Source organism: Gorilla gorilla, chromosome 4 (genome assembly GCF_029281585.2).
Source record: "Gorilla gorilla gorilla isolate KB3781 chromosome 4, NHGRI_mGorGor1-v2.1_pri, whole genome shotgun sequence".
NCBI classification, from domain to species: Eukaryota; Metazoa; Chordata; class Mammalia; order Primates; family Hominidae; genus Gorilla; species Gorilla gorilla.
The window spans coordinates 154,880,565-154,906,745 of record NC_073228.2 but is presented as its reverse complement, the minus strand read 5'-3'; the positions used below and the strand labels follow the sequence as shown (position 1 = coordinate 154,906,745).

Genomic DNA, 26,181 nt, shown 5'->3' with positions numbered 1-26,181 from the left:
AGGGTAGGAAGGTGCCTGGGGTGAGAGCACTTTGTGCATCCACTTTTCAGCTTTGAGATGGGGATAGATCCTAGGCCCCTTAAAAGGGGTCCTGCCAACCTCTGTTATTTTTTATTTCAGTCCCCTCCTTATTTATTTCCTTCTTAGCTCTTATCATAGTTTGTAATAATTTTATTTAATACATTTTTTCTTATACTCTTTTTTTCTTATACTCTCTGCTAGAAGGTAAGCTTGAGGAGGGGCAGGCACCATGTCTGTTGTATTCACTGTTGCGTCCCAGTTCGTGGCACTTCATACACATTTGGTGAATGAATGAAAGGACAAAATAATAAATGATCAAATGAACTCATAGCTTAGCTCTCGTAGCACCTTGGATGGAAGGTGATGATCTTTATGACCTCTGATGATTCTATCCATTGGCCGGTTTACACCCAGGGCATTGGCCCAGAGACTCCAAGGAAACAGCTCTCTAGACTGCAAGGGTAGGACAGCAAGTGAGGCCTTGTCCTGGCCTTCCCTTAGGGACTAGGAGCAGGCCATTCTGTTCCCTGGAGGCCTCGCCCAGAGACATGGCATCTCGGGTATTTTTACTGCCTGGGTGGAGGTGTATTGATCCAGTTCCTCCTCATTCATTCATTGATGTATTTCTTGGTTCACTAAACAAACATATTCAAGGTCAGGTATAGCATAAGGCTCTCTGCTAGGCATTGAATGGACTCATAACAATAATTTTTTGATTTCTTTTTTTTGAGGGGTGTTAGGGGACAGGGTCTTGCTCCACCACCCAGGCTGGAGTGCAGTGGTGCGACCACAGCTCACTACAGCCTTGACCTCCTGGGCTCAGTTCTCCCACCTCAGTTCCCTGAATAGCTGAGACTACATGAATGCACCATTATGCCTGGCCAATTTTTTGGTATTTTTAGTAGAGACAGGGTTTTGCCATGTTGCCCAGACTGGTATTGAACTCCTGGGCTCAAGTGGTCCTCCTGCCTCAGCCTCCCAAAGTGCTGGGATTACTGGTGTGAGCCACCATGCCCAGCTGGTTCTCTGTTTGCTAAGCCTCATCTCCCTCATTGTCCAGCCACCTCCAGTTTAAGGCTGTGTCCTCCATTCAGCCTTCCCAAGAGTCTCCTATGTGATTCAGAAATGAAACAACTCTGAAATCTCCCTGGATTACACAACAAAAGTTTTCCCTCCTATTCTGTGTGGCAGGGGTTTGTTTCTGCTCTACACAGTTCCTTAGAGTCCCAGGGAGACAGGGGCCCCACCTTCCGGTGCCCTTTAGAATACGAGGCATCCACATCAGCCCCTGCTACCAGGAAAAAGAGACTGGAGAATTGTGCATAGGCCAGTCCAGGAGTGATGCTTGTCCCTTCCACACCTCTTTTGTTGGCCAGAACTAGTCACATGGTTGCATCCACCTGCAACAGGCCTGGGAGATGGAAGGCAGCAGATGGCTGTTTAGTGAATGGTCCTGGTCCTGGCCCAGCTCAAAGGCTGTCCCCTCCTTTGGGCACCATCTCTCTCCCTTCTCTGATCTTTCATCACAGGGGAAAGAGACACCAGTGTGGGGTCTGCCAGTTGGAGTTTTACTCCCCGCCAGTGATGAGTCTTAGCAGCTGTGCACCTGTTAGACTGTATCATTTTACCTGGTTTCCCCACCTTTAACATAGAGATGAGTTACTTAGCTTTGAGGAAGTTGTGAGGCACCAGTGAGGCGGTATATGGAGAAACACCGAGCAATGTACCTGGCACAGGTGAGGTGCTCAGTGAGGATCTGTGGAAAGATTGAACAACTCTGTGCTGACACTGTATGTTAGCATTGCTAGTCAGCACCTTCCCTTCCCCCCAGCCTGTGAGGTCCTGAGTCTGGCGACCCCTCTTCCATGCCCCCAGTTCACAGAGCTTCCAATATGAGTCCCCGCACATAAGCAAGTGGCTGATGGTTCATGTATGCTTCCACTCTCACTGTCTCATCTCTCCCTCTCAGCAGCCCTATAGAGGAGGCAGAGAAGAAACAGTTGTCCCTGGGCTAGGTGTGGTGGCTCATACCTGTAATCCCAGCACTTTGGGAGACTGAGGCAGGTGGATCACTTGAGGTCAGGAGTTTGATACCAGCCTGGCCGACATGGTGAAACCCCATCTGTACTAAAAATACAAAAATTAGCCAGGCATGGTGGCACACACCTGTAGTTCCAGCTACTCAGGAGGCTGAGGCAGGAGAATCTCTTGAACCTGGGAGGTGGAGGTTGCAGTGAGCTGAGGTCATGCTACTGCAGTCCAGCCTGGGCAACAGAGTGAGACTCTGTCTTAAAAAAAAAAAAAAAAGAAACAGTTGTCTTTCTTTTGTAGAGGAGGAACCAAGTGTCACAGCCACATTGTGAGGGCGTGAGGGCATAGTGAGGTCCCGACTGAATGCCCTGTCTCCTGGTTTTCCCCTTGGCAACACTGGGCACCTCTCACACCTGCAGATTGGTGTGCCTTTCAGCCCCCCTAGGACTTGCCTGCTCATTTGTCCATTTGCTCATTTGGCTGTTCAGTCATGTTGTTCCTTCCACAAACTTTGAGCTGGGGGCTGGGGATCTGGCAGTGAACAAGAGAATGGTTAGGGGTCCCAGCCCTCCGGGAGCTCAGGAATTAATTAGGGGTAAGGGGGGTAGATATTAAGAAAATAGCAGCACAAACAGTTCTTTAGCTTTATCTGCCACAGGTGCTGAGAAGTGTAAAAGCTGGGGGCTGTGAGCAAGGATAACGGAGTTAGCCTAATGTAGCTGGATCGGGGAGTCAGGGAGGACTTCTCTGAGGAGATGGGATTTAAACTAAGACTTCAAAGAAGAGTAGAAGTCAGCTGGGGGAGGCTGGTGGGGAATAGGGGTCCCGGCAGTGCGAGCAGGGATGAAGGAGAAGGGATGGAGCTGTCTGTCTTGGAGGAGCAGAAGGCCCCATGGCTGATACTTGGTCAGCCTTCTCCGTAGTTGGCTCCCAAGGGAGAGGACACGTGGGTGGCCAAGTGGCTTAGCTCCTTAGAGAGGGATGGGGTGAGGCCAGGCAAAGGGGTTAAGGAGTTGGGCCCTGGGGTGGCTACAGGCCGCCCACCATCCTCTAGCTCAGCCTGCACCTGGGAGGAGCCCCTCCTTCCCCTCACCTGTCTGTTCCCCTGCCCCACAGACCCTGTGTGAGCAGCTTCGGAAGGAGAACGAGGCTCTGAAGGCCAAGTTGGATAAGGGCCTGGAACAGCGGGATCAGGCTGCCGAGAGGCTGCGGTAAGTTCAGGCCCCTCAGAGAAGGGGTGAGGAGTGGGGGCTGCAGGAGGAGGGGCTGGTGCGCAGCACTGATTTCTGGGTTGAGGACCTGTGCCCAGAGCCCTATTTGGAGGTTACGTCTCTTGATCCTTCTCCTTGGCTCTTTTGGTATTTTCTCTCTGGCCCTTTTGCCACCTTGGGAGGTGTATAGAGTGCCTTGAGAGCTTCAGAAGAAGGTCAGCATAGATTGTACTTCCTTCCTCCTCCAGCACTTGCCTCTCTCCCCTGTTAACGGTGAACTGGCTGTCCAGAGGACTCAGGACTTTGCTGCCTCCTGCTGGTCACCATCTCACCCTGCTCTGTCTTCCTGAGAACATGAGAGCTCCCCCACTGGACTAGGGGGCTTAGACTTAACTGAGGGTTGAGGGTCAGGGAAAGGCATTACAAGTTTATATGCCTTCCCTTCCTTCCTTTGCAAGATTCTGAATTGACAGGTCTTAGGCAAGACCTAGGAGCCTGCATTTCACCAGGAGTCTCTGTGATTATGACCGAGGTAGGCACAGGATCACGCCTTGGGAAACACTGATCTTGACTGTCAGAGCTTGACAAGCCGTTGGAGATCATGCAGACAGACCTCTCACTGTGCAGAGGGGAAACTGAGGCCCAGGGAGAGGCAGGGACTTGATTGGAGTCTTACCACAAGAACTTGGGCCTCCTTGCTCTCCATCCTGTGAGTGGCCACAATTCCTGCCTGCACTGTGGTCCTGGACAATTTGGGTGATGAGTCATCTGGAGGGCACCAGTTGGGCTCAGGCACATAGGAAAGGCCCGTGTTATAGACAGGACTTGCCACTCTGTTTTTCCCTCCTCTCCTGTTTCTTATTAGAATCAACAGAAAGAGAAGGAATATAAACTTCGTAAGTATGGCCACAGAAGTAATGTTTAACTACTGAGCCACTGGCTATTTTGAATCAGTGTGTAATTTATTTGCTTTTGGATGGCCGAGGATGCACTTTTGGGGTTTTTATAGCCCTAATGACCCCATCCATGGATTCAAAAACTGAAGCTGGGGAAAAAAGTCACGGATTAGAAGGCAAGAATGCAAGTCTCTGCTGTATGACCTTGGGAAAGTCATTTTACTTATTGGTTTTTCAAGCGGAAACTCAGCTGGCAAATAGAACATAAAGAAATGGTGGCTGGGCGTTGTGGCTCACACCTGTAATCCCAGCACTTTGGGAGGTTAAGGCGGGAGGATTGCTTTGAGTCCATGAGTTTGAGACCAGCCTGGTGAAATACATCACCACCCCTCCCCCAGCCCCAACAAAAAATACCAAAAAAATTAGCTGGGTGTGGTGGTGTGCCTGTAGTCCCAGCTACTCAAGAGGGTGGGGGTGTGTGGTGGGGGAGGTTGGGAGTGGCTGAGGTGGGAGGATTACTTGAGTAGGAGCAGTCGAGGCTGTGGTGAGCCGAGATTGGGCCACTATACTCCAGCCTGGGTGACAGAACGAGACCCTATCTCAAAAAAAAGAAAGAAGAAACATTTTAGTCAGACCTGAATCCACATCACTAATTTTACGTTATCCTCTATCACCTGCCTTATTAGTTACTTAGAATTTTACTTTAATTTGATTCATCTTTTTACTTAAAATTATAAAGGAAACTTTAACTAGAGTAAATGGAAAACAGCATTACCTGTGATAAATAGAAGATAACTCTAAATACAATGAAAGTGAAAGGATGTTAATAAATTCAGGCTAAGGATCATTGCACATTGAAGGCTCTGGGCCTGCAGCCTGCACCTTCTGTGTTAACGAGGGAAACTGGCGAGTAACTAGAGAGGTGCCCAGGGCCTGTTAGCACCAAGCTAGCACCGTCTCCGTGGTCTACACAAGAAATGTGAAGATAATTGGAAAGGGTGTCACTTTCTCACTAGAATGTGATCCAGGGTTATTTAATGCAGTGTTTGGATATATCCTGAAGGTCTTGTGTGCATAGAAATTCCACAGCTGGGGAAACCCTGCCATTGACAATCAGAGACCTCCAGGGAAGCCCACAGATTGAGAGCAAGGTAGCTGAAGATGCCCTTTTTGGTTTTCCAGGAGGGCAGGTTTCAGGATCCTGCAGTACTCCCTGGGGCTCAGCTGCAACTCATGCGATAGTGAGCATTAAGGAGCCCTGTAGGTTTCTTAACTCAGGGTCAGCATTGTGATTTCTCTGTTTACCTCCATCCCAGGGAGGAAAATTTGGAGCTCAAGAAGTTGTTGATGAGCAATGGCAACAAAGAGGGTGCATCTGGGCGGCCAGGCTCACCGAAGATGGAAGGGACAGGCAAGAAGGCAGTGGCTGGACAGCAGCAGGTATGTGGTCAGAAATTCCTTCTGTAGCATCCTTGGTTGCAGGTACTCAGCCTTTGCTTACCAGCTCCAGTGACAGTGAGCCTCCTCCCTCCTGCAGCCAGTGCCAGTGGTAGAAGGTTCTAGCTGTTACGTGTTTTTTTCTTTACTTGGCCTGACCTCCATGCTTAGAGGCTGCTGGTAGTCACTGTGGCTTCATGGGCCTCATAAGCCTTCTCTTCTCCTGGCTAACTAGCTCCAGTTCCTTCAGCCATTGCTCATAGAAGGTGGTGTTGAGTCATTTGCTCAGTCTGGGTGCATTCCCTAAACACATTCCAGTTTGTCAAGGTCTGTCTTAGAGAGTGGTTCCCAAAAGTCAGTTTAACATCTTTGATATTCCTGGCAGAGTTAGGTTGGTTGAGCAAGCTCCCTTGGATTCTGCTAAGCTCCTGGGATTGTGTCTCTGGAGCCTCTAAAGTGGAGAGGGGAGGGTGTTGGCTAGTGTCTGTGTGGTCTGGTGATGCTGCAGGGCTGGCCCACTCCCCTATCCTCTAGTCCCAGCACTGGCCACATCCAGGTCCCAAGCAGGAGCAGACTCTGCACCCCTTGCCCAGTCGTTACCATTCCCCTTGCTGCAGAGCTGAGTCCCAACTCTTTACCAACATGTTTTTACTTCACCCTTTAATGGGGTTTAATAGCTGAACAGTAGGGCTCAATGTCTTTAACCCACCCTACACCTATGCAATAGTAGTAATTACCGTAATGGCTTAATTCCTTATTACTATGTGACAATGTAGAGTTTACCCAGGACATGCAAATCTATTATTTTATTTGGGCCTCATCTCTACATATAGAGTAGGCAAGGCTGGGACTAGTATTCCATTCTATAGCTATGGCCATAGGTTTGGAGAGGTCAAGTAACATCATATAATCAGGATTTCTGTGTGACCTGCTATCAGGCAGATGTAGGGTACGGCCAGGGAAACATGCTGATAAATGGTGAAAGTCTGCTCTTCCCTGGTCTTCCGAATCCCAGCCCATGGAGATCCTCTTTTCTTGCCTTTATTCCCCAAATCAGATCCTGCCTTGTCTGCCCTCTTGTGGGAGGGACTTGTAGACTCGGCTGTTCTCCCTTGGGTTCTCTGAGCTGCCTCAGGTGTGGAATTCCCTGGACAGGTCTCTTTACTTTTCCTGTGCCCTTTAACCTCCACTCATCTTCCTTGAAAGCCCCGAGCCAAATGCTCTTCCTGCCCTTCCTGAGAGTGGGAGCGACTTGCCCTTGTGCCCCAGGGTCACCTGTCTCATTAGAGGCATGTGTTACAGAGGCGCGATGAGTGTGCCTTGGAATTGCATGCAGGTGGAATACTAGCTCCACCTTTTACCAGCACTGCAACCTTGGATAAGTCACATAAGACTCCTAGGCCTCAGTTTGCTCTGTAAAATGAAGATAGTAACACCTGCCTCAAGGGGTGGTTGTGAGGCTTCAGTGGTGCAATGCTTGTAAAGTAGGTTTAGCGTCGTAAACAGTGAACGTTAGCTGTTGCTCTTTAGGGGAGATTTGGGGCCAGCAGCCAGCTCTGCTGACTCCACGTGGACTCCTCTCTCCCTCGTGGAGGTTCAGGGTGCACCACCCTGGAGCCTGGAATCCACCCTCTTCCTCCTTCCCCAGTAACTTGTTGACCTTTTTGCTAAGCACAGCTGCCATCCAAGATGCCGCAGATTTCAAGTGGGCAGGCCTGTCTGTCCCCTTTCTCAAAGGGCGTGACCTTCCTTGGAGGGCTCCCCCTCACCTTGCTTCTTGGTGCTATGGTGTGCTTACAGGCCTGAGCCTGTAGGGGGCAAGCTCTGCCCCCAGCCCTACCTGAAGCCACTTGGGGGTGCAGTGTGGAGGGAAAGAGAACGCTGGAAAGAGAACGCTGAGAATAGAGAGAATCTGACTCCAGGATGATGGCAGACAATGTCAGAAGTCCGGATGGGGCCTGCAGACCTTCTTCTGTTTGAGCTTCTGATCGCATTGAAGCCCAGAGAAGACGAGGGTCTTGGTGTCCATCACAGAGGGGCTTGGAGATGGAGTCGACACACACTCTCTGGAGTACTGGCCTTGTCTGCTGTTTCACCCCAGCACTTGCTATTTTTTTTTTTAACCTTTAAACCTTTTTATTTTGGTATAACTAGACTTACAGAAGAGTTGCAAAAATAGTCTAGAGAGTTCCCCTATCCCCTTCCTTTACTTCCCCTAATGGCAACATCTTATAGAACCCAGGTTAAATGATCAAAACTAGGAATTAATGGCATGTACTACTTAGTAAACTACAGACTTTATTCAGATTTCACCAGATTTGCACTCATGTCCTGTCCTGTGCCAGCATGAAGTCTGGGATCCCACATTGCATTCAGTTGTCTCTTCTCCCTCATTTTCCTCTAGTCTGTGACAGTTCCTAGCTGTTCCTTGCTTTTCATGACCTTGAAACTTTTGAGTTGTACTGGCCAGTTATTTGTAGAATGTTTTTCAGTATAGACTTATTTGCTGTCACAATTGATGCCTCACAAGTGATTGGATCTCATGAGGAGATTGAGGTTACGTGTTTTGGCAAGAATCTCACGGAGGTGACTTTCCGTGTACATCAGAGTGTGCAGAATATTTCTCAGTCCAGCAGACCAGGGGTACATGATGTCAGTGTTTTACTACTGTTAACCTTCATCACTTGGCCAAGTGCTGTCTTTCAAGTTTCTGCAATCAAGTGACCAATTTTCTCTTTGGAATTAATAAATGTTCATTTTTGAGAAGAAACTTAGAGACTATGCAAATACTCTATTTTTCCTTAAACTTTCACTCACCGATTTTAGTGACCATTGGTGGATCTCCACCTGCAGCAGTTATTACTGTAGTGATGGAATGGTGATTTCGTATTTTCCTCATTCTTCCTACACTTATTAATCAGAATTCTTTTGTAAGGAAGAGCTGTCCCTTCTCCCCCATTTATTTATTTATTCAGCTATTTTGTTCTATCAGTATGAACTCAAGAGTATTTATTTCATACTGTGACTTATAATCCAATACTATTGTGATGGATTTTGCTGTTCAAAGTGTTCCCGTTTTGGCCATAGATGTTTTTTTCAGGTTGTCTCCTGTGCCCTTTTGACATGCTCTTTTATTATTATTGTTATTAGTATTATTCATTTGAGCACTTCCTTACTTTCTGTCACTATAAGATGCATCAAACTCACCTTATATTTTATCTGCTCCACCTTATATTTTATCTGCTCCAGCCCCTCAAAGCAGCCCTGTTTCTTTTTAATAAAAAGAAAATGGTATTTAGAAACCAACTGAGCACTAGGTTTGCTCAGCGCTGCTGGATGTCTCTGCTTTAGCCCCTTACAGACGACAGAGCTGGGAAACATCTATGTGTATTACACAGATCTTTATTTCTGCATCTTTCTAAAAATGTTTTTAAATAAACATTTTATATAACTTTAACTTTTGTAAAAGTTTTATAAAACATATATGTTTTATAGAATGAATATATCTATATCTATATCTGTCTGTATCTATATCTCAAATGTCTTACGTTCCAGGCCAGAGAGTTTTTTGGCTGATGTGTGTAGGGAGTGAGGAGAGTGGCTGGTAGTACCTTAGAGGTTGTACCTAAACAGGGAGAATGACTGTAGGGAGGGGAGAAGGGAAGGGGAGAGGGCCTGGCAGCCACCCTGAGTCAGGGAGGGGGAATCATCATCTTGTAGACTTCTAGAAGGGGACGTAGTCATGACTGGGATGGTTAGTGGTGTCCTGCTGGGTGGGAGGAATAGGGAGACAGAGGGCTGGGGCCACTTGGGTGAGGGGTCTTAGAGGAGCACCGAGACTGGGTGAGATAATTTGTATTGAGGTTTTGGTGAAGGCCCCTCTGTGCTTCTCCCCAGGCTAGTGTGACGGCAGGTAAGGTCCCAGAGGTGGTGGCCTTGGGCGCAGCCGAGAAGAAGGTGAAGATGCTGGAGCAGCAGCGCAGTGAGGTAGGTGGCCGGGGTGGCAGTAGTGGGAGGATCCCTCTTACCTCCCGGGAGCAGCAGCACAAAGGCTTGCCCTGGCCTCCTGGCTCTGGCAGGTCCCAGGTCACCATGAGGAGTTGGCATGGTGACCACTGACCCGCCTGCCCATGGATGAGGTCTGACTCCTTGCCCTGGACTGTCCTCTCTTGATCAGTCCCTTTGCCTACAGCGGTCACTCTGAGGAGGTGGCATGTGGGGCATGGCCTAAAATTGTTGGGGGTAGAGTTTAGGCAGGCTCCTATGGTAGACCTTGGATGGTGGAAAGAGGTTGTGATAAGTTAGGCAAGTTTTAGCATCACTGATGAGGAGTGGAGGGACCCTTGAGAGATGGTTTAGGGAGGACCCATCATGGAAGGAAGGGATTAAGGCCGCTTCCCACTAGCCTGGAGGCTCCATAAATTTACTGTCAAAATTTTTAACATTAAAAGCTACCTTGGCTGGGTGTGGTGGCTCATGCCTGTAATCCCAGCACTTTGGGAGGCTGAGGCGAGTGGATCACCTGAGGTCAGAGGCTCGGGACCAACCTGGCCAACATGGCGAAACCCCGTCCCTGCTAAAAATACAAAAAATTAACGGCATGGTGGCACATGCCTGTAATCCCAGCCACTCAGACTGAGGCAGGGAGAATTACTTGAACCCGGGAGGCTGAGGTTGCAGTGAGCCGAGACCGTGCCACCGCATGCCAGCCTGGGCAACAGAGCAAGACCCCATCTCAAAAAAAAAAAAAATAGCTACCTACCTCTATTGGTGTAGCTACTTTGCAGATATTTTGAGACTCCCATTTCAAGAATTTTCTTAGGCAAGAATGAAAAGGACCAGCCAGCAGCCAAAGCCTGCCATAGAATACTGAGTGGATTCCTAAACTGCATTAAGGCGATGGCCAGGTCTTTAGGTAGTTTAAATGTCCCCCAGTCCCACTAAGGTGCAGGAGCCAGTTCGTAAGAGGCTCTTAGTTTCCCTCTGCTGCCAAGAGAGAAGCCACACAGCAGAGTCCCTGTGCTGCAGTCCATTCCGCCTCTTCCCATGGATCTCACGTGTGTTCCTCCCCCTCCTCACACCCCCAGTCTAGTCCAGTCTTTCCAGACCCGAGGTCAAAGTGCAGCTCCTTTTTGGTAGACACTTGTTCTGTCTGTTCCGTCTAGCCCCTCTCCACACAGCCCAGGTGCTTCTCTAGAACCCTGAGCCTGCCTGCCCTCATCCTCCCGCACATTTGAAAGCTTCTTGATGTGCATATTAGTTTTAGATTTCTTTTTGTATTGTTATAAGCGTCTTTTTTCTGATTTCAAAAGTGATATAATGCTCATTACAAAAAGATCAAGAATACCACCTCCTAGAGAAAACCACAACTGATTACAGTTTGTTGCATATCCCTCAGTTTTTTTCAAAGTAGAATAAAATTATACCTATACGTGTGTGTATATATATGTATATACACACACTGCTTTACAGATTATTTTTTCTTTTCTTTTTTAAAAAATTAACTGGGTCAGGCGTGGTGGCTCACACCTGTAATCCCAGCACTTTGGGAGGCTGATGCAGGAAGATTACTTGCAACCAGGAGTTTGAGACCAGCCTGGGCAACATAGCAAGACCCTGTCTCTACAAAAAATAAATTAGCTGGGTGTGGTAGTACACACCTGTAGTCTCGGCTACTCGGGGGAGCTGAGGTGGGAGGATCACTTGAGCTCAGGAGGCTGCAGTGAGCCATGATCATACCACTGCACTCCAGCCTGGGCCTGCCTCCAAAAAAAAAATTAACTGCCTTTGAGAGTATCTATTCATATCTGTAACATATGCTATATTCCTTTAATTCTTAGTAATTTTTTTTATCATATACAATGTTTTTGAAATTGGTGTGGATCCTTATGACATATCTTAAGGGGCAGGGCCAATACTCCTTTTGTTTTATTTAGTTGATGATGTAGGGTTGTTTTTCTTCCCTGAGGAATTGTTATATCAAGAGTATGGTGGATAGTGTCATCTTCGAACTGAGGAAGTGTGTTAGGTGCTTTATTTTCTGTTTTCTTTTTTTCTTTTCTTTCTTTTTTTTTTTTAGGACAGGGTCTCACTTTGGTTGCCCAGGCTAGAGTGCAGTGGCATGATCTTGGCTTACTGCAGCCTCCACCTCCTAAGTTCAGGTGATCCTCCCATCTCAGCCTCCCGAGTAGTTGAGACTATAGATGTGTGCCACCATGCCCGGCTAAATTTTGTATTTTTTGTAGAGATGGGGTTTTGCCATATTCTCCAGGCTGGTCTCAAACTCCTGAACTCAAGCAATTGGCCCACCTTGGCCTCCCAGAGTGCTGGAATTATAGGCATGAGCCACTGTGCCTGGCTGCCTATTTTCTTATTTTCTTAACAGCTGCACATTGTCTGTTTATACTATCGTTTATTTAACCTATCTTCTGTGCTTAGATTGGCCTCTGGATTTTTTTGTAATACAGGTATTGCTGAGATGATTAGCCTTGTGTATATATATTTGCACACTTGTGTAAGTGTTTCTATTGGTTAAATTCTTCAGAGTGGAATTATTGGGTTAAAGTTGATGAAAATGTGAAATTTCAATGCATAATCCCAGACTGCCCTCCAAAGAGGTGTGTGTGTTCCATAATTATTCGCCAGAATGATGTAGTTTCCATGTCTTAGTGTTAATCTTGCTTTCCTGGCAAGGTAAAATGCAGCAGTGGATGAAGGTGGATGGCTTTGAGCAACATTGAGTTTTCGAGAGGTGACGGTTGGAGACAGTGTCTGTAGCCACTATTCACACACACCGAGCACACCTTGGGACGCTGGTGTACATGGGGCAGGAGATGGCTCTCCTTGTTCCTTCTCTGCTCATCTCCTGCTAACTCCAGTCTCTCCCCACAGCTGCTGGAAGTGAACAAGCAGTGGGACCAGCATTTCCGGTCCATGAAGCAGCAGTATGAGCAGAAGGTAATGTGGGGTTCCTGGCCACGCCCACAGGGCATGCCTGGTCTTCATCTCGCTGCCTCTTTAGCAGCTTTGAACCTTGGGGAGTGGCCACGCTGAGCCCCATTATGGCCCAGAGGAGAAGTTGGGGGCAGTGTTGGAGGGCCCAGGGGCAGCCAGGCCCTGCCCACATCCTGCAAGTGCTCTACATCCTTGCCTCACACACTCCTCTCTGCCTCTGAACCCAGATCACTGAGCTGCGTCAGAAGCTGGCTGATTTGCAGAAGCAGGTGACTGACCTGGAGGCCGAGCGGGAGCAGAAGCAGCGTGACTTTGACCGCAAGCTCCTCCTGGCCAAGTCCAAGATTGAAATGGAGGAGGCAAGTGTGACTGCTGGTCCCTGCAGAGTCAGTTCCCCTCCACATTAGCAAAGAGTTCTGTGGAGCAAATAAGCCAGGGGCAGGAGTCAGGAGACCCGGGGGTCTAGTGCCAAAGAGCTAGGTGACCAAAAACACAGGCACATTCCTTCCCTGCACTGCAGTTTCCCATCTGAAAATTGAGAAAGTTACATTAACTACAGCTTTTCACATTTTCTTGTTTTTATTCAGAACTTTTTGATCCATTAAAATTGTAGGGAATGGGGAACTGTACAGGGAAGCACACCGTATAAAAGATCTAAGCAGGTGGCCGGGCACGATGACTCACAATCCTAGCAACTGGGGAGGCCGAGACGGGTGGATTACCTGAGGTCAGGAGTTCAAGATCAGCGTGGCCAACATGATGAAATCCCATCTCTACTAAAAATACAAAACTTAGCCAGGTGTGGCAGCAGGCACCTGTAATTCCAGCTACTCAGGTAGCTGAGGCAGGAGAATTGCTTGAACCTGGGAGGCGGAGGTTGCAGTGAGTAAAGATTGCACCATCGCACTCCAGCCTGGGGAACAAGAGTGAAACTCTTGCTAAAAAAAAAAAAAAAAAAGATCCAAGCAGGCCTGCTGTATGGCACTTGGTGGGGTGGGATGCTGCTAAGTGTTCAGCATAGTGATGGTGATTTGTTGGGGAGGGGCTACAACATGAGACAGAGCTTCATTTATCCATTCATCCAGGTATTTGTCTTCAGAGCCTGTCTCAGGCATTGTGCTTTGGCATAGAGTCCACAGGAACAGCTCAACCCTGCCCTTGCTGGGAAAGAGGTGCCAGACAACTAATTACAGAAGCAAATAAAGTAAAAGTGTGATAAGTGTTGCAGAGAAGGCCGGGTTGGGTGGCTTGTGCCTGTGATCCTGGCACTTTGGGATGCCAAGGTGGGAGGATTGCTTGAGGCCAGGAGTTTGAGACCAACCTCAGTGACATTGCCACACCTTGTCTCTACAAAAATTAAAAAATTCGCTGAGTATGGTAGTGTGCACCTGTAGACCTAGCTACTCAGGCTAAGTTGGGAGGATTGCTTGAGCCCAGGAGTTGGAAGCTTCAGTGAGCTGTGATCGTGCCGCTGCACTCCAGACTGGACAACAGAGTGAAACCCTGTTTCTTTAAAAGAAAAATATATGGCCAGGCATGGTGGCTCATGCCTGTAAACACAGCATTTTGGGAGGCCAAGGTGGGCGGATCACTTGAGGTCAGGAGCTTGAGACCAGCCTGGCCAACATGGTGAAACCCCGTCTCTAATAAAAATACAAATATTAACTGGGAGTGGTGGCACATGTCTGTAGTCCCAGCTACTCGGTAGACTGAGGCACGAGAATCGCTTGAACCCGGGAGGCGGAGGTTGCAGTGAGCTGAGATTGTGTCACTGCACTCCAGCTTGGGCAACAGAATGAGACCCTGTCTCAAAAAAAAAAAAAAGTACTACGAAGAAGTTACAGAGATCAGAGAGTGGGCATAAGTGAGACCAGATTCTTTCTTGGGGTGAAACAACAGGTCCCCTGAAGTAGTAGTATCTGCCCAGTCATATGTATGACTGAGACCAGCCAAGGCCCATCAGGACCTTGGAGCAGCTTAAAGAGGAAAGGCCACTTGACTGCCAGACTCTTGGGAGATTTTATTTATGTCACCATGTTTTCCCCTTCATGGGAACTGGGCATGGTCTTTTGTCTAGCTTAAAAATGGACATTTTCAACCTGGATTGCCTTTCAGAGTTCCTCCCATCAGCATGGGACACCAGGGGCCTTATTTGAGCAGTCAGCCTACGTCTGTGACACCCCCTTACCTTGGAGGTGTGGTAGGGAGAACACTTCTGTCTTTCCTTATGAGTGCACAGTCATACCTGGTGACTCTCAGCCAGACATCCTGGCTCTTTGGCCCCTCTCCCTTGCTCACAGTGGTAGGTGAGACAAATCCCTGGAATCTGAGGGCTCTTCCCTGTCAGCTATAGGGAAGGTAGGACGTTTCATGACAAGGCGTGGCCCTGTAGATAAGTATGTATTTCGGTAAAGGCCATGCCCATCCGGGAGCCTCTTGATGGGAGTCCAGAACGATTCCCAAGGAGGTCTGACCAAGTCTGCCCTCTGCAGTCCGTACTGACTAAAGGTCACACAGGGCTGGGTGAAAACTAACCCCTGCGACTGCTCTCCTAATCACATGCTGTGAATACACAGTTATGAAATGTCCACACGCTACAAAGTGAAAGTTTCCCTGGACTACCTCCCACTGCCATGATCCCAGGCCCTCCCTAGAGGGAACCACTGTTACCATTTTGGTGCATCTGTTTCCAGACGTTTCTCGCATATATGTATGCATAGGAATATATAGTTTATTTGGGGATGTGCCTGGTCTTTCCACTGCACTGTGCTGCCATCCCCTAGTTTCAACACCTCCTTTGACATGGAAGGAGAGAGAGCAAGGGAATAGGAAACCTGGGTTCTAGCCCCAGCTCACTGTGTGGCCTTGGGTACGTCACTTCCCCTCTCTGGACATTGGTTTCCCATCGTATTACAGGGCTGGGGCTTGATGCTGTCTAAAGGCCATCCCAGTCTTGGCTGGCTGTGGCGAAGCCCTGCTGGTTCCGCAGAGGGTATGGAACCGCCTCCTGGAAGCCTTCCCTCAGCTGTGGTGATCTTTCTTTTAGCCCCACAGTATTTTGTTTCTTTCCGGAGGAACACTCTCTGCCTTATGCCACAGTTCTCTCTGGGCGTGTCATCTCTCCTCTAGGCTCCAAGGCTGTATGAGCTGCAGTGTCTGTTAGGGATTATCAGTAGTTTATCGCTTTCTGTGGATCACGGAAGACCCCCATGTGAATCTGGTCAGAACTATGGCTTTTCTTTCTAGCAGATTACACACAGACAAAATTTTGCATTCAGTTTTGGGGCTCACAGGCCTCCTGAGGCCTCTGTGTGACTCACGTGAGGAACCCCGTACCTGTGACAGGTAGGTGAGCTTAGACAAGAGAGGGCTGTGGCAGTGCCAGGGGTCTCAGCTGCTTAGTGGATGAACTGGTGTTGGAATCCAGGGTCTTTTACTCAACTGAGCTACTGCTTTTTCTTTTTTTAATTATTATTTTAAATTGACACATAATAATTGAGGGCAGGACCGGATGGACATTACTGTACCGACCCCAGGTGCTTTGCATGTGAGCATTGTGAAGTGATGGCCAGGGGAGAACATAAGGGCTGGGCCAGGCAGGACAGAGAATCCGAGGCCTCCTGGAGAGGCCATCCTAGCCAGCTTACCAACCTTGTATTCCCTGCAGACCGACAAGGAGCAGCTGACAGCAGAGGCCAAGGAGCTGCGCCAAAAGGTCAAGTACCTGCAGGATCAGCTGAGCCCACTCACCCGACAGCGTGAGTACCAGGAAAAGGAGATCCAGCGGCTCAACAAGGTGGGTGCCTTGGCCCGGGTCCCTTGGCTGGGCTCCCTTGAGTCCAGCTGCAATGTCCACCCCATCACTGGCGCCCCCAACCATTCAGCTTAGGAAGGGTAACCCCCAGTCAGTGAGCTGGCATCCTGTTTCCCGCCTGCTCTGCCATTGCCTCCCACACTCGGAGTGACTCAGCCCTTGAATTAGCCTGTGTCACCCTTCCCTCTGGAGGTGCACTCTTCCCCTTGTGCCTCACCTGCCCACCCTGCTTGTCAGGGTTCGCTTTACCCTCACTTGCTCAGCAAAGCCTTCCCAGAATCTCATTCAGGTTGCCCTGGTCTATGCTCCTGAGGTACCAGGAACTTCTCTGACACTCCTTCTCATGGCTCGTCATCACTTATTTAATTCTGTCTTCCCATCTGGTGGTGGGAGGTGCATACTTTCACCAAGGTGTATACCCTGGGCGCCTTGTACAGCGCCTGGCATCAAGCACATGTTCAGCAAACACTGATGGGAGTGGAGGAGCACGGGCTGAGGGGGCCCGCCCTTGTGCAGTGGGATCCAGGGAGATGGGGCCCCCGGGGTAGAGGCTGGGGAAACCAGAAACCCTCTGGTCTGAGCCAAGCGGAGTGGTCTAGTCCCAGCTTAGCCTCTCCAGCCTCTCCAGTTCAGTTTTGCCGTCCGAGCCCTGGTGGGAATGGCTCTAGTTCTGCCTGCTTTCCAGCACGTTTCAAAGATGCAAGCTGACAGGAGGGAGCTTTGAAAGGAAACATTCTCTGAGGGCCTGGAGGAGTTAAGTTCATGGCTCAGCTTTTCGTTTCGTGCTAATTGTTTTTCCTTTCCCTCTGCCTCCTGACCCTGGTCACAGTGGACTCTGGCATGAGTTGAGCATTCCTAGGCCTGCTGGGGAAACCCTTTCTTTTTGGTTTTGGTGTTTTGTAAACACTGATTATGCCAAGTCTGGGGCCCTTGACCTGTTTCCAGAGAAAGAAACACGATCTGTCCTGAGCTGGGGGACTTGGGGCTCTAAATCCAGGCAGAGAATTGTCCATGTTGCTGATCATAAAGATGACCTTGGAGGTTTTCTTGGCAGAGCCAGGGACAGACACCATGTGGATGAGTAATGCAGGGCATGTGGCCTTCTTTGCTCATGACCTAGGCATCTCCCTGTCGCTGGACCTCAGTCTTTTCATCTAAAAAGTGGGGTGGAGTAGGAAGATAAAGTGGAGCCATAACTTCCCCTCGGAGCATCCTGAATTTACTGTCGGTCCTGCAGTTTCTTTGGGTGTCTAGGGGAGCTGAGGAGACCAGGTGGAAGCCCGAGTCCAAGTTGGGCCAGGTCTCTATCTCCCCTCGGTCCAGGGAGGCCCATGGGCGATGCTGAGGCATGCGAGGGGGAGGCCCTGCTGTCCTGGGGCCAAAGTCCAGGGTGCCCAGTCTTGAGACATGTTCCAGAGTTCTGAGTAACATGTTAACAGAGTTAAAGGGGAAACACAGTTAACTGAAACCTTTAAGAAGATGTGGGCACACTGTTTATATAATCTATTGTGAACATGATAGATTAAGAGTATTTTTTTTATTTTCAAAATGTTATTTGATGATATTTCAGCCCATTTTCAGTGTTAGAAAGGGAAAATATTAACTAAGCAGAAATTAAATCCAGTCTTCTCTATGTACGTAAGTGTTGAGGATGGAAGGGGTGGTTTGGATGGGAATGGGTTGCTGAAAGTGAAGAATCTCAGGGCAGGGCAGTTGTTGGTGAGACTGAAGCTTCCCCTGGAGGACTTAATCTTCCTTCTAGGTCTGGGTGCTAAGAATTGAGCCACACCTGTTCAGGGAAGGGGAGGTTTCCCCTTCTGCATGACAACACCAATTTAGCCTGCTGGGTAGGAGCATGTGCTGGGCCTGAATCTGTGCTCTGCCACTTACTAGCTGTGTGACCTTGACCTTGGACAAGTCCCTTCAGGTCTCTGAGCCTCAGTTTTCACATCTGTAAAATGAGGATGATGATCATAGTCTTTTCTTCATGGCACTGTGCAGAAGATCCAATGAAATGATATGTGTAGAATGCAAATAAATAGGGAAGCATTTATTAAATAGGACTGGTAGTGGTGGCTATTATTAGTATGATTATTATTAGGAAGGAGGTCCCTGAGGATGACCCCTCCAAAGGGCCCTGATTTCCAGGGGTTCCTGCTGATGGTCCCATCTTTTCTTTTCCTGATTCCAGGCCCTGGAGGAAGCACTGAGCATCCAAACCCCACCATCATCTCCACCAACAGCATTTGGGAGCCCAGAAGGAGCAGGGGCCCTCCTAAGGAAACAGGAGCTGGTCACGCAGAATGAGTTGCTGAAACAGCAGGTGAGGCTTCTGGGAGGAAATCAGGTGGGAGGTGCTCTGTGGGAGCTGGAGCTTTCCTGAGGGCCCAGACGGCTTGAAATCACATGGAACCTGTAATTAGTAATCCGCTTTCTGGCCATTGGCCAGGGCCCCCCTCTGGCTCTAGGTTTATCCTTTCCAGCACCATAACCCTAGCTTAAGTCGTTCCTCCACCACCTTTATGATTTAGCCATCTCTATGCCCCACACGTGCTATTATTTACCTAGTATTTAAAAAATAAATTCTAAATAAATGAATTTAAAAGGGAGTTTTATATCACTGCTATAAATGGAAAAAATCATTTATTATTTGTCACAGGTAGAAAGTAACTGTACACAATAAACAATAAAAACAGAACAATGTTATTAAACTCTAGCCAGATACTCTTGCCAGATGAAGACTCTGAACTGGAGTTCTTTTCTCCTTTATTTAAAGGAGATTGGCAGGTACTGAAATGGTATTAAAGACCTACTAGCCCTGAGGGACACAGAAGGATTGGGGTGAAAGGAAGCAAAAAGGTTATGGCTCTCCCATTGTCTCTGTGCTATTTAATCCTATGCTTTTGATCCTCCTAAACCGCCTTGAACCTAGCCAGTGTCTCAGCTGATCTGCACTAAGGATGTGAAACTACAGGCTAAGAGACAGAGGCAGGCCCCACCCAACCCACCTCTGCCAGGGCACCCTGGAGCCCTAGCAGAGTTTGTAGGGTCTCTGCCCTCAGAACCAGCAGATCCAAACTCTGGTCTACACCACACTGGTTCTGTGATCACTGCCCCTGTGGGTCTCAGCGGAGTGAAAGGATTGCACTGGTTGATGGCTTTCAACGTTTTTTTAAAACCATATATCCTTTGTTCAAATAAAGTCCTACCTTGAAGCCCAGAATGTAAGATAGAGGGACACAGAACTACTCTGTTTGAAGTTAAGGTGGGGGCTGGAGGTGTACCTGTCCCACTCCCCATGGCGACCCCCAGCTCTGCCATCTGTGACCCCAGCAGGAGGCATGGGAGCCTGGGCCTGAGGAGAAATCCCCACTCAGGACCATCCCCCTCCCTCTCTTCACCCTCCCTCCACACCAGGTGAAGATCTTCGAGGAGGACTTCCAGAGGGAGCGCAGTGACCGTGAGCGCATGAATGAGGAGAAGGAAGAGCTGAAGAAGCAAGTGGAGAAGCTGCAGGCCCAGGTCACCCTGTCAAATGCCCAGGTAAGAGTGACTGGACCCAGGAAGGGCAACTGGCCTGTCCTCGTGGGGAGAGGGGGCATGGATTGGAGGGCCCTGGTGAGGCTGGATGTCAGGACCCTCACTGCTTCTCTCCAGCTCTGCAATCATATTTGAGCTCGGCAAGGCCCTTCCCCTCTCTGACTCTTTCTTTGTACAATTACGAGGTTTACTCTGAGATACCTCTACCTCTGACTTTCCACAGTCAGTTCTGGGCTTTACTCTCCCAGAGTGGAACTAAAAGATGTTAGCACAGAAGCAGCGAGGTTCACGTGAACCCTCTTGACCTGTGCACAGACCACTGTGACAAGCAGGTGGCCTGCAGCAACAGCCTGGGCTGTGCTCCGCCCTCAGGGCCCTTTCCCGAGGCTGGCCCACGCATGGTGGCCCAGAGGGAAGCATCAGCCGGTCAGTCCTCGTGGCTGGTTAGGCCCTGGATCCAGGCCTGGCCAGAAACCACCTGTGCCGACAGTCTTTTCTCCCTCCCTTCTTCTCTCAGCTAAAAGCATTCAAAGATGAGGAGAAGGCAAGAGAAGCCCTCAGACAGCAGAAGAGGAAAGCAAAGGTGAGGAGGCTTGAGGGAGGTAGCAGCACTGACATCCTCTTACCTTCCTCATGGAGCTAGCCTGATGGATGCACAGTGTGTGCTCGGGCGTGGGGACATCCTCTGCTAACTAACTGATGAGTAATACAGGAAAAGCCTTAGAGCAGTATTGGTACAGAGGCAGTGCCCACAATGCATTAGCTGTCATCACTGTTGACATTCTGTGTCCAGGTAACAACCTTCCGTGCCCATGTGACTAGCCTTCTTTGGCCGTGTATGAGCCTTCCGTGCCCATGTATCCAACTTCCTATGCCCATGTTCCAGCCCTCCGTGCCCATGTACCAGCCTTTTGTGCCCATACCCAGCCTTCCATGCCCAGGTACCAGCCTTCCGTGTCCATGTACCAGCCTTCCATGCCCATGTGCTCAGCCTTCCGTTTCCACGTATCAGCCTTCCGTGCCCATGTGCCCAGCCTTCTGTGTCCATTTACCCAGCCTTCCGTGCCCATGTATGAGCCTTCCATGCCCATGTGCCCAGCCTTCCATGCCCATGTGCCCAGACTTCCGTGCCCATGTACGCAGCCTTCTGTGCCCATGTACCAGCCTTCCGTGTCCATGTTCTAGCCTTCCGTGCCCATGTACCAGCCTTCCGTGTCTATGTACCAGCCTTCCGTGCCCATGTACCTAGCCTTCTGTGCCCATGTACCAGCCTTCACTGCCCATGTAGCAGCCTTCTGTGCCCATGTACTAGCTCTCCGTGCCCATGTACCAGCCTTCCGTGCCCATGTACCAGCCTTCCATGCCCATGTACCAGCTTTCCATGCCCATGTACTAGTCTTCTGTGCCCATGTACCAGCCTTCTGTGCCCATGTACCAGCCTTCCGTGCCCATGTACTAGCCTTCCATGCCCATGTACCAGCCTTCCATGCCCATGTACCAGCCTTCTGTGCCCATGTCACAACCTTCCATGCATGTGTACCCAGCCTTCCATGCCCATGCAGCCTTCCATGCTCATATATCCAGCCTTCTATGCCCATGTATCCAGATTTCTGTACTCATGTAGCAGCCTTTCATGACCACATACCAGCCTTTGGTACCCAGTCTGCTAGCCTTCAGAGAGCTAACATTCTATTTAGAGGGTGATGAGATGGGTGTCCTGTGCAGCCTGTTGCAGGCCAAAGCCAGACGTCAGCCTTTCTTGCAGGCCTCAGGAGAGCGTTACCATGTGGAGCCCCACCCAGAACATCTCTGCGGGGCCTACCCCTACGCCTACCCGCCCATGCCAGCCATGGTGCCACACCATGGCTTCGAGGACTGGTCCCAGATCCGCTACCCCCCTCCCCCCATGGCCATGGAGCACCCGCCCCCACTCCCCAACTCGCGCCTCTTCCATCTGGTGAGTCTGTGTCCCTCCCTTGCTCCAGGGCACACACAGAGGCTGCCCCAGACACCTTCCAGAGAGGAAGGTTAAGTGAGGGGTTCAGAAACTGCATCCTTCTGAACTAAACAGCACCGTGGTGGCAGGTGGGTGTCCAGGGCCTGGCTCTGGGCTGCTACCCAGGGGCAGGGATCTGGCCACAGTCCCGCAGGGCTGCCCCACAGCTGTTCAGGGTCACTGGTCTAGGACGGAGAAGGCTGAGTAAGAGTGCAGGGTGGGAAGGAGGACTCCCTCCAGGCCCCAGGCCATGGGTATCAGAGTTTGGGTTTGCTTTTTCTTATAACTTCCACATGTAACTAGGTTCCAGAGCCTCACCATGTTTCTCTCTCTTTCCTTTCCTTTCCTCTCCCCTCCCCTCCCCTCCCCTCTGCTCCTCTCCCCTCCCCTCCTCTTCTTCTCTCCTCTCTTTTTTTATTTTCTTTTCCCTTTTTTCTTTTTTTGAGATGGAGTTTCACTCTTTTTTGCCCATGCTGGAGTGCAGTGATACGATCTCGGCTCATTGCAACCTCTGCCTCCCAGGTTCAAGCTATTCTCCTGCCTTAGCCTCCCAAGTAGCTGGGATTACAGGCATGCACCACCACGCCCGGTAATTTTTTGTATTTTTGGTAGAGATGGGGTTTCTCCATATTGGCCAGGCTGGTCTTGAACTCCTGACCTCAGGTGATCCACCCGCCTCGGCCTCCCAAAGTGTTAGGATTACAGGCGTGAGCCACTACGCCTGGCCTCTTTTCCCTTCTTATTCTTCTTCCAAAGATCTGCTGTCACTTGTCCCATTTTCCCCAGTCCTCTGCCACAGCCCCACCTTAGGCATCCCAGCTCTCCCCTGGACCATTACAGAAACCTCCTGGCTGGCCTCTTTTTCAGCTTCTCCCATATGACCCTTCTTGGTACACATCTTTAAACACCAGAGTATATAGTATGGCACTTAAGAGATTGGCTCTGGATTTACAAAGACCTGGATTCAAATCCAAGCTTAGCCATTCTCCTTGCTGGATGACCTTCAGCAAGTTATCCCCTCTGAGCCTCAGATTCCTTACCTGTGAAATGGGAGTGCCAGCCTGGGTTCTTATAAAGATTCAATTATACTTGACTAATACAGATTTAGTATTGTCCCGGCACAGTAAGTGCTATTGTAATTTTTGGGTGTGGTTATTGATTATTAAGCACCAGTTTTGTCGCAGCCGGAATACACCTGGCGTCTACCCTGTGGAGGGGTTCGAAATCCAAATCAGAACTCCCAAGTGATGGACCCTCCCACAGCCAGGCCTACAGAACCAGGTGAGCCCCTAATACTGAGTCTTGGTCCTCCCTGGGGGAGATAATATCTTATCTGCCAGCATTGCCTGAGTTTGGGGGTGATGTTGTTACTTTCTGATCTTGGTGGAGGAGAGGCCCAGCTTTCCAAAACAGTGTTGAATGGAGAGTGATGGCAACTACAGGGTGAGGGGGGCTGGAACCATTCATTCTAGTGCATTATCTAATGCCAGGCATCGTGCTAGGTGCTGTGGATGCCTAGAGAACAGAAGCAGATACAGTCCTTGCCCTTATACAGCGTAATGTCTAATGAGGGAGGCAGAAATGAATAAACAAACACCACACAAACAGGCTGCACTCAAGTGCCCTAAAGGAAGAAGAGCCGGTTTCTGTGGGAGCAGATAGCAGAGGAAGCCGACCTAGACCGGGGGCAGCATTTGAGTTGAGACTCTCAGAATGAGTGACACTAGCTAGGTGGAGAGGTAGGGGTGGAGGATGCTTTTGCAGAGAACATGACAAATGCAGAGGCCGTGGTGGGAGGAGGGGAAGTAGGGGAGCTGATTTGAGGGAAGACCAGCGTGGCTCGAGCCAAGAACAAGGTAGGGAAAGAGAGGGGCAACGCAGGGTTCAGGACGTAGCCGGGTCCTGACCGTGCAGGCCTGCGGAGCGTGGTGGGAGGCCTGGGTCTTATCCTCAGCATAATGTGTAGTCACTGGACATTTTAAAGCAGAGTGGCATGACCATATTTCTGTTTGAAAAGCTCCCCTGACCATGGTGTCCACCATGAAAGGCTGAAGAGCCTGGAGCTGTGTCCACTCGTGAAAAGATTGGGACCTTAGCGACTGCCATTGCTCCCTGTAGAGCTCTCATGGGGCACAAGGCACCACCTCGCCTGTGGGACTTCTGGGAACAATTATAACTAGTGGGTGGGAATGACAGGGAGGCCAAGTCCATCGCAACATGAAGAGGAACTTTCTAAGGGACACAGTTGTGCAGAAATGGAGCCAGCTCTGGGAGGTAGCGAGTGTCCCTTTGCAGGTGTGTGAGTAGAGGCCATGGGACGGACACCTTGGAGGGGTTGCAGTTCGGAGGATTTGGTGATTGGAAGAAGGGATTGGGCTGCTCAGTCATTTTCTGTTTTTCCCTGAAGAGCCCTACAAGTTCAGTGGAGCCCCTTGGAGGCTGCTTTGATGAGTGGTAGAGATTGGTATAATGGGAGGGGCTCCCTCCCCAGAACTGCTCCAGGATTTGAGATTGGGTTCAAATCCTAGCCCCACTACTTCCTGGACCTGGAACTATGAGCAAGTCATTTAAAACCTCTTAGTGTCCCAGTTCCCTCTTCTACAATGGGATAATAACCTGCCTTCTTCATAGGGCTGGGTGAAGATTACATGACCAGCGTACCTAAGGTACTTAGCCCTGGCACTTGGTAGCACCCAGTAACCCTAGCTGTTATTTTCACTGTTCCTGCATTGCATTCCATAAGAGACTTTTGAAACTCGCTCTACCACATAATCATGAAGTCCTCAAAATTTTTGTTTATTTAGAGTCTCCAAAAAATGACCGTGAGGGGCCTCAGTGAGACCAGATTGTGTCATTTGGCTCCACGTTCATCTTGCAGAGCCAGCTGATCTCAGATTGCCGAAAAACTAGAAGCCACTTGCACGGTGTGGCCAGAGCCTCAGCTGGATGAGAGGCTGAGATGGGTGGCCAGCTTGTACACCAGTCCCTGAACTGAGCTGTTTACAGGACTGGGGAGGCTCCACCCAGAAGGCTTTCATTTGTACTCTGCTGGGAGTGACTGGGAAAAACTCCTTCCCTGCTGCTGAGTGGAGAGAGGCCTCATCCGGCTTTGACCCGCCATCCGTTGCAGAAGCCTCCAGGAGCAGCAATCCTAAGAGTGGGATGCAGCCAAGACCCCCTTCCTTCAAAACCTCCCGGAAGTGGTTTCAGGCCCTCTAGTTGCCATGACCAATTTGTGTGTGTGTTTAATTTTTGCTTCAAGCTCTGTAGCAGGACCTGCCCCACGCACACCCCTACCCCTCTGTGAGGAGCTGTGGGAAGTGTGGGTTTGTCTCCAGAACAGAAGAGAATGATGGATATTCTGGCTCTGGGGCCCTCTCCACCACCACTCACAGTAGCCTTGCTGAAGCCATCACAGATGGGAGAAGGCCATGCCAGCCACGTCCGCCGAGGGGTGCCAGCCTGAAGCTGCCAGGCCCTGAGGTTCAGACCCTGGACCCCATAGCTGGAGGCCTGTGGTGCCAGAAGCCCAGATTAGGGTGGCTGTCCATCCCTGGATAGCTATTTGCACGAATCATGGACATAAATCCAAGTTGAAGAAGATCAACATTCTGACTCATGTTCATTTATGCGCTAATGTTCCCCTATCAACCCCCTGCTTTCCTGGGTCCCTCCTTCTGTTCCCCTTTTCTTCCTTTCCCTGAGATGGTCACCATTACTCTTGAGTAATGGTGACGTATCAGGGCCTCCCTGAGGGTAGGGCAACCAGGGGCAGTGGAAGGAGCCTAGGCCAGGACTCAGGGGACTTGCGTTTAAATTCCAGTCCTGCCCCTCACTCATCAGGAGACCTGGGGCAAGGCATGGCCCTTCTGTGAGCCTCAGTTTCCTCATCTGTCAAACAGAACACCTCATCTTAACCTTAGCTGACTTGGAGAACTGTGGGAGGGAATGAGAGTAGATCAGAACTGGTTTTATAAACTCCAAATGCTGAGTGAGAGAAGCAGAGTGGGCCAAGGTAGGAGCCAAAAAGCAGGGACTCAAAGCATTCTCTAATTTCTCTCTCTCTTTTTTTTTTTTTTTTTTTTTTTTTTAAGAGACAGTCTGACTGTGTTGCCCAGGCTGGAGTGCAGTGGCTCTTCACAGACTCAGTCACGGCACACTATAGCCTCAAACTCCCGGGCTCAAGGGAGCCTCCCACATCAGTCTCCCAAGTAGCTGGGGCTACAGGAGTGCACCACTGCAGCTAACTATCAGGTTGTTGAAAAAGTAATTGCATTTTTT

General features: G+C 49.7%; 1 protein-coding gene across 11 annotated transcripts in view; it reads left to right on the top strand.

The window, feature by feature from the left end:
* Positions 1-25,507, top strand: part of TNIP1 (TNFAIP3 interacting protein 1) — a 57,258-nt gene extending 31,751 nt beyond the window's left edge. For 3 of the 11 annotated variants that reach the window (XM_019027134.4, XM_019027133.4, XM_063705919.1), the window contains exons 7-18: positions 3,169-3,263; positions 5,476-5,599; positions 9,494-9,583; positions 12,488-12,553; positions 12,778-12,909; positions 16,218-16,346; positions 18,556-18,687; positions 19,782-19,907; positions 20,422-20,487; positions 21,670-21,861; positions 23,085-23,181; positions 24,705-25,507. In XM_019027134.4, coding sequence (XP_018882679.1) covers positions 3,169-3,263; positions 5,476-5,599; positions 9,494-9,583; positions 12,488-12,553; positions 12,778-12,909; positions 16,218-16,346; positions 18,556-18,687; positions 19,782-19,907; positions 20,422-20,487; positions 21,670-21,861; positions 23,085-23,181; positions 24,705-24,739 — 1,284 coding nt within the window. In that variant the 3' untranslated portion in view covers positions 24,740-25,507. Of the gene's footprint in view, positions 1-3,168; positions 3,264-5,475; positions 5,600-9,493; positions 9,584-12,487; positions 12,554-12,777; positions 12,910-16,217; positions 16,347-18,555; positions 18,688-19,781; positions 19,908-20,421; positions 20,488-21,669; positions 21,862-22,346; positions 22,490-23,067; positions 23,182-24,704 lie in introns of all 11 variants that reach the window. The other 8 variants (XM_055386238.2, XM_055386237.2, XM_063705920.1 and 5 more) reach the window with 5 other exon arrangements.
* Positions 25,508-26,181: the final 674 nt, after the last annotated feature.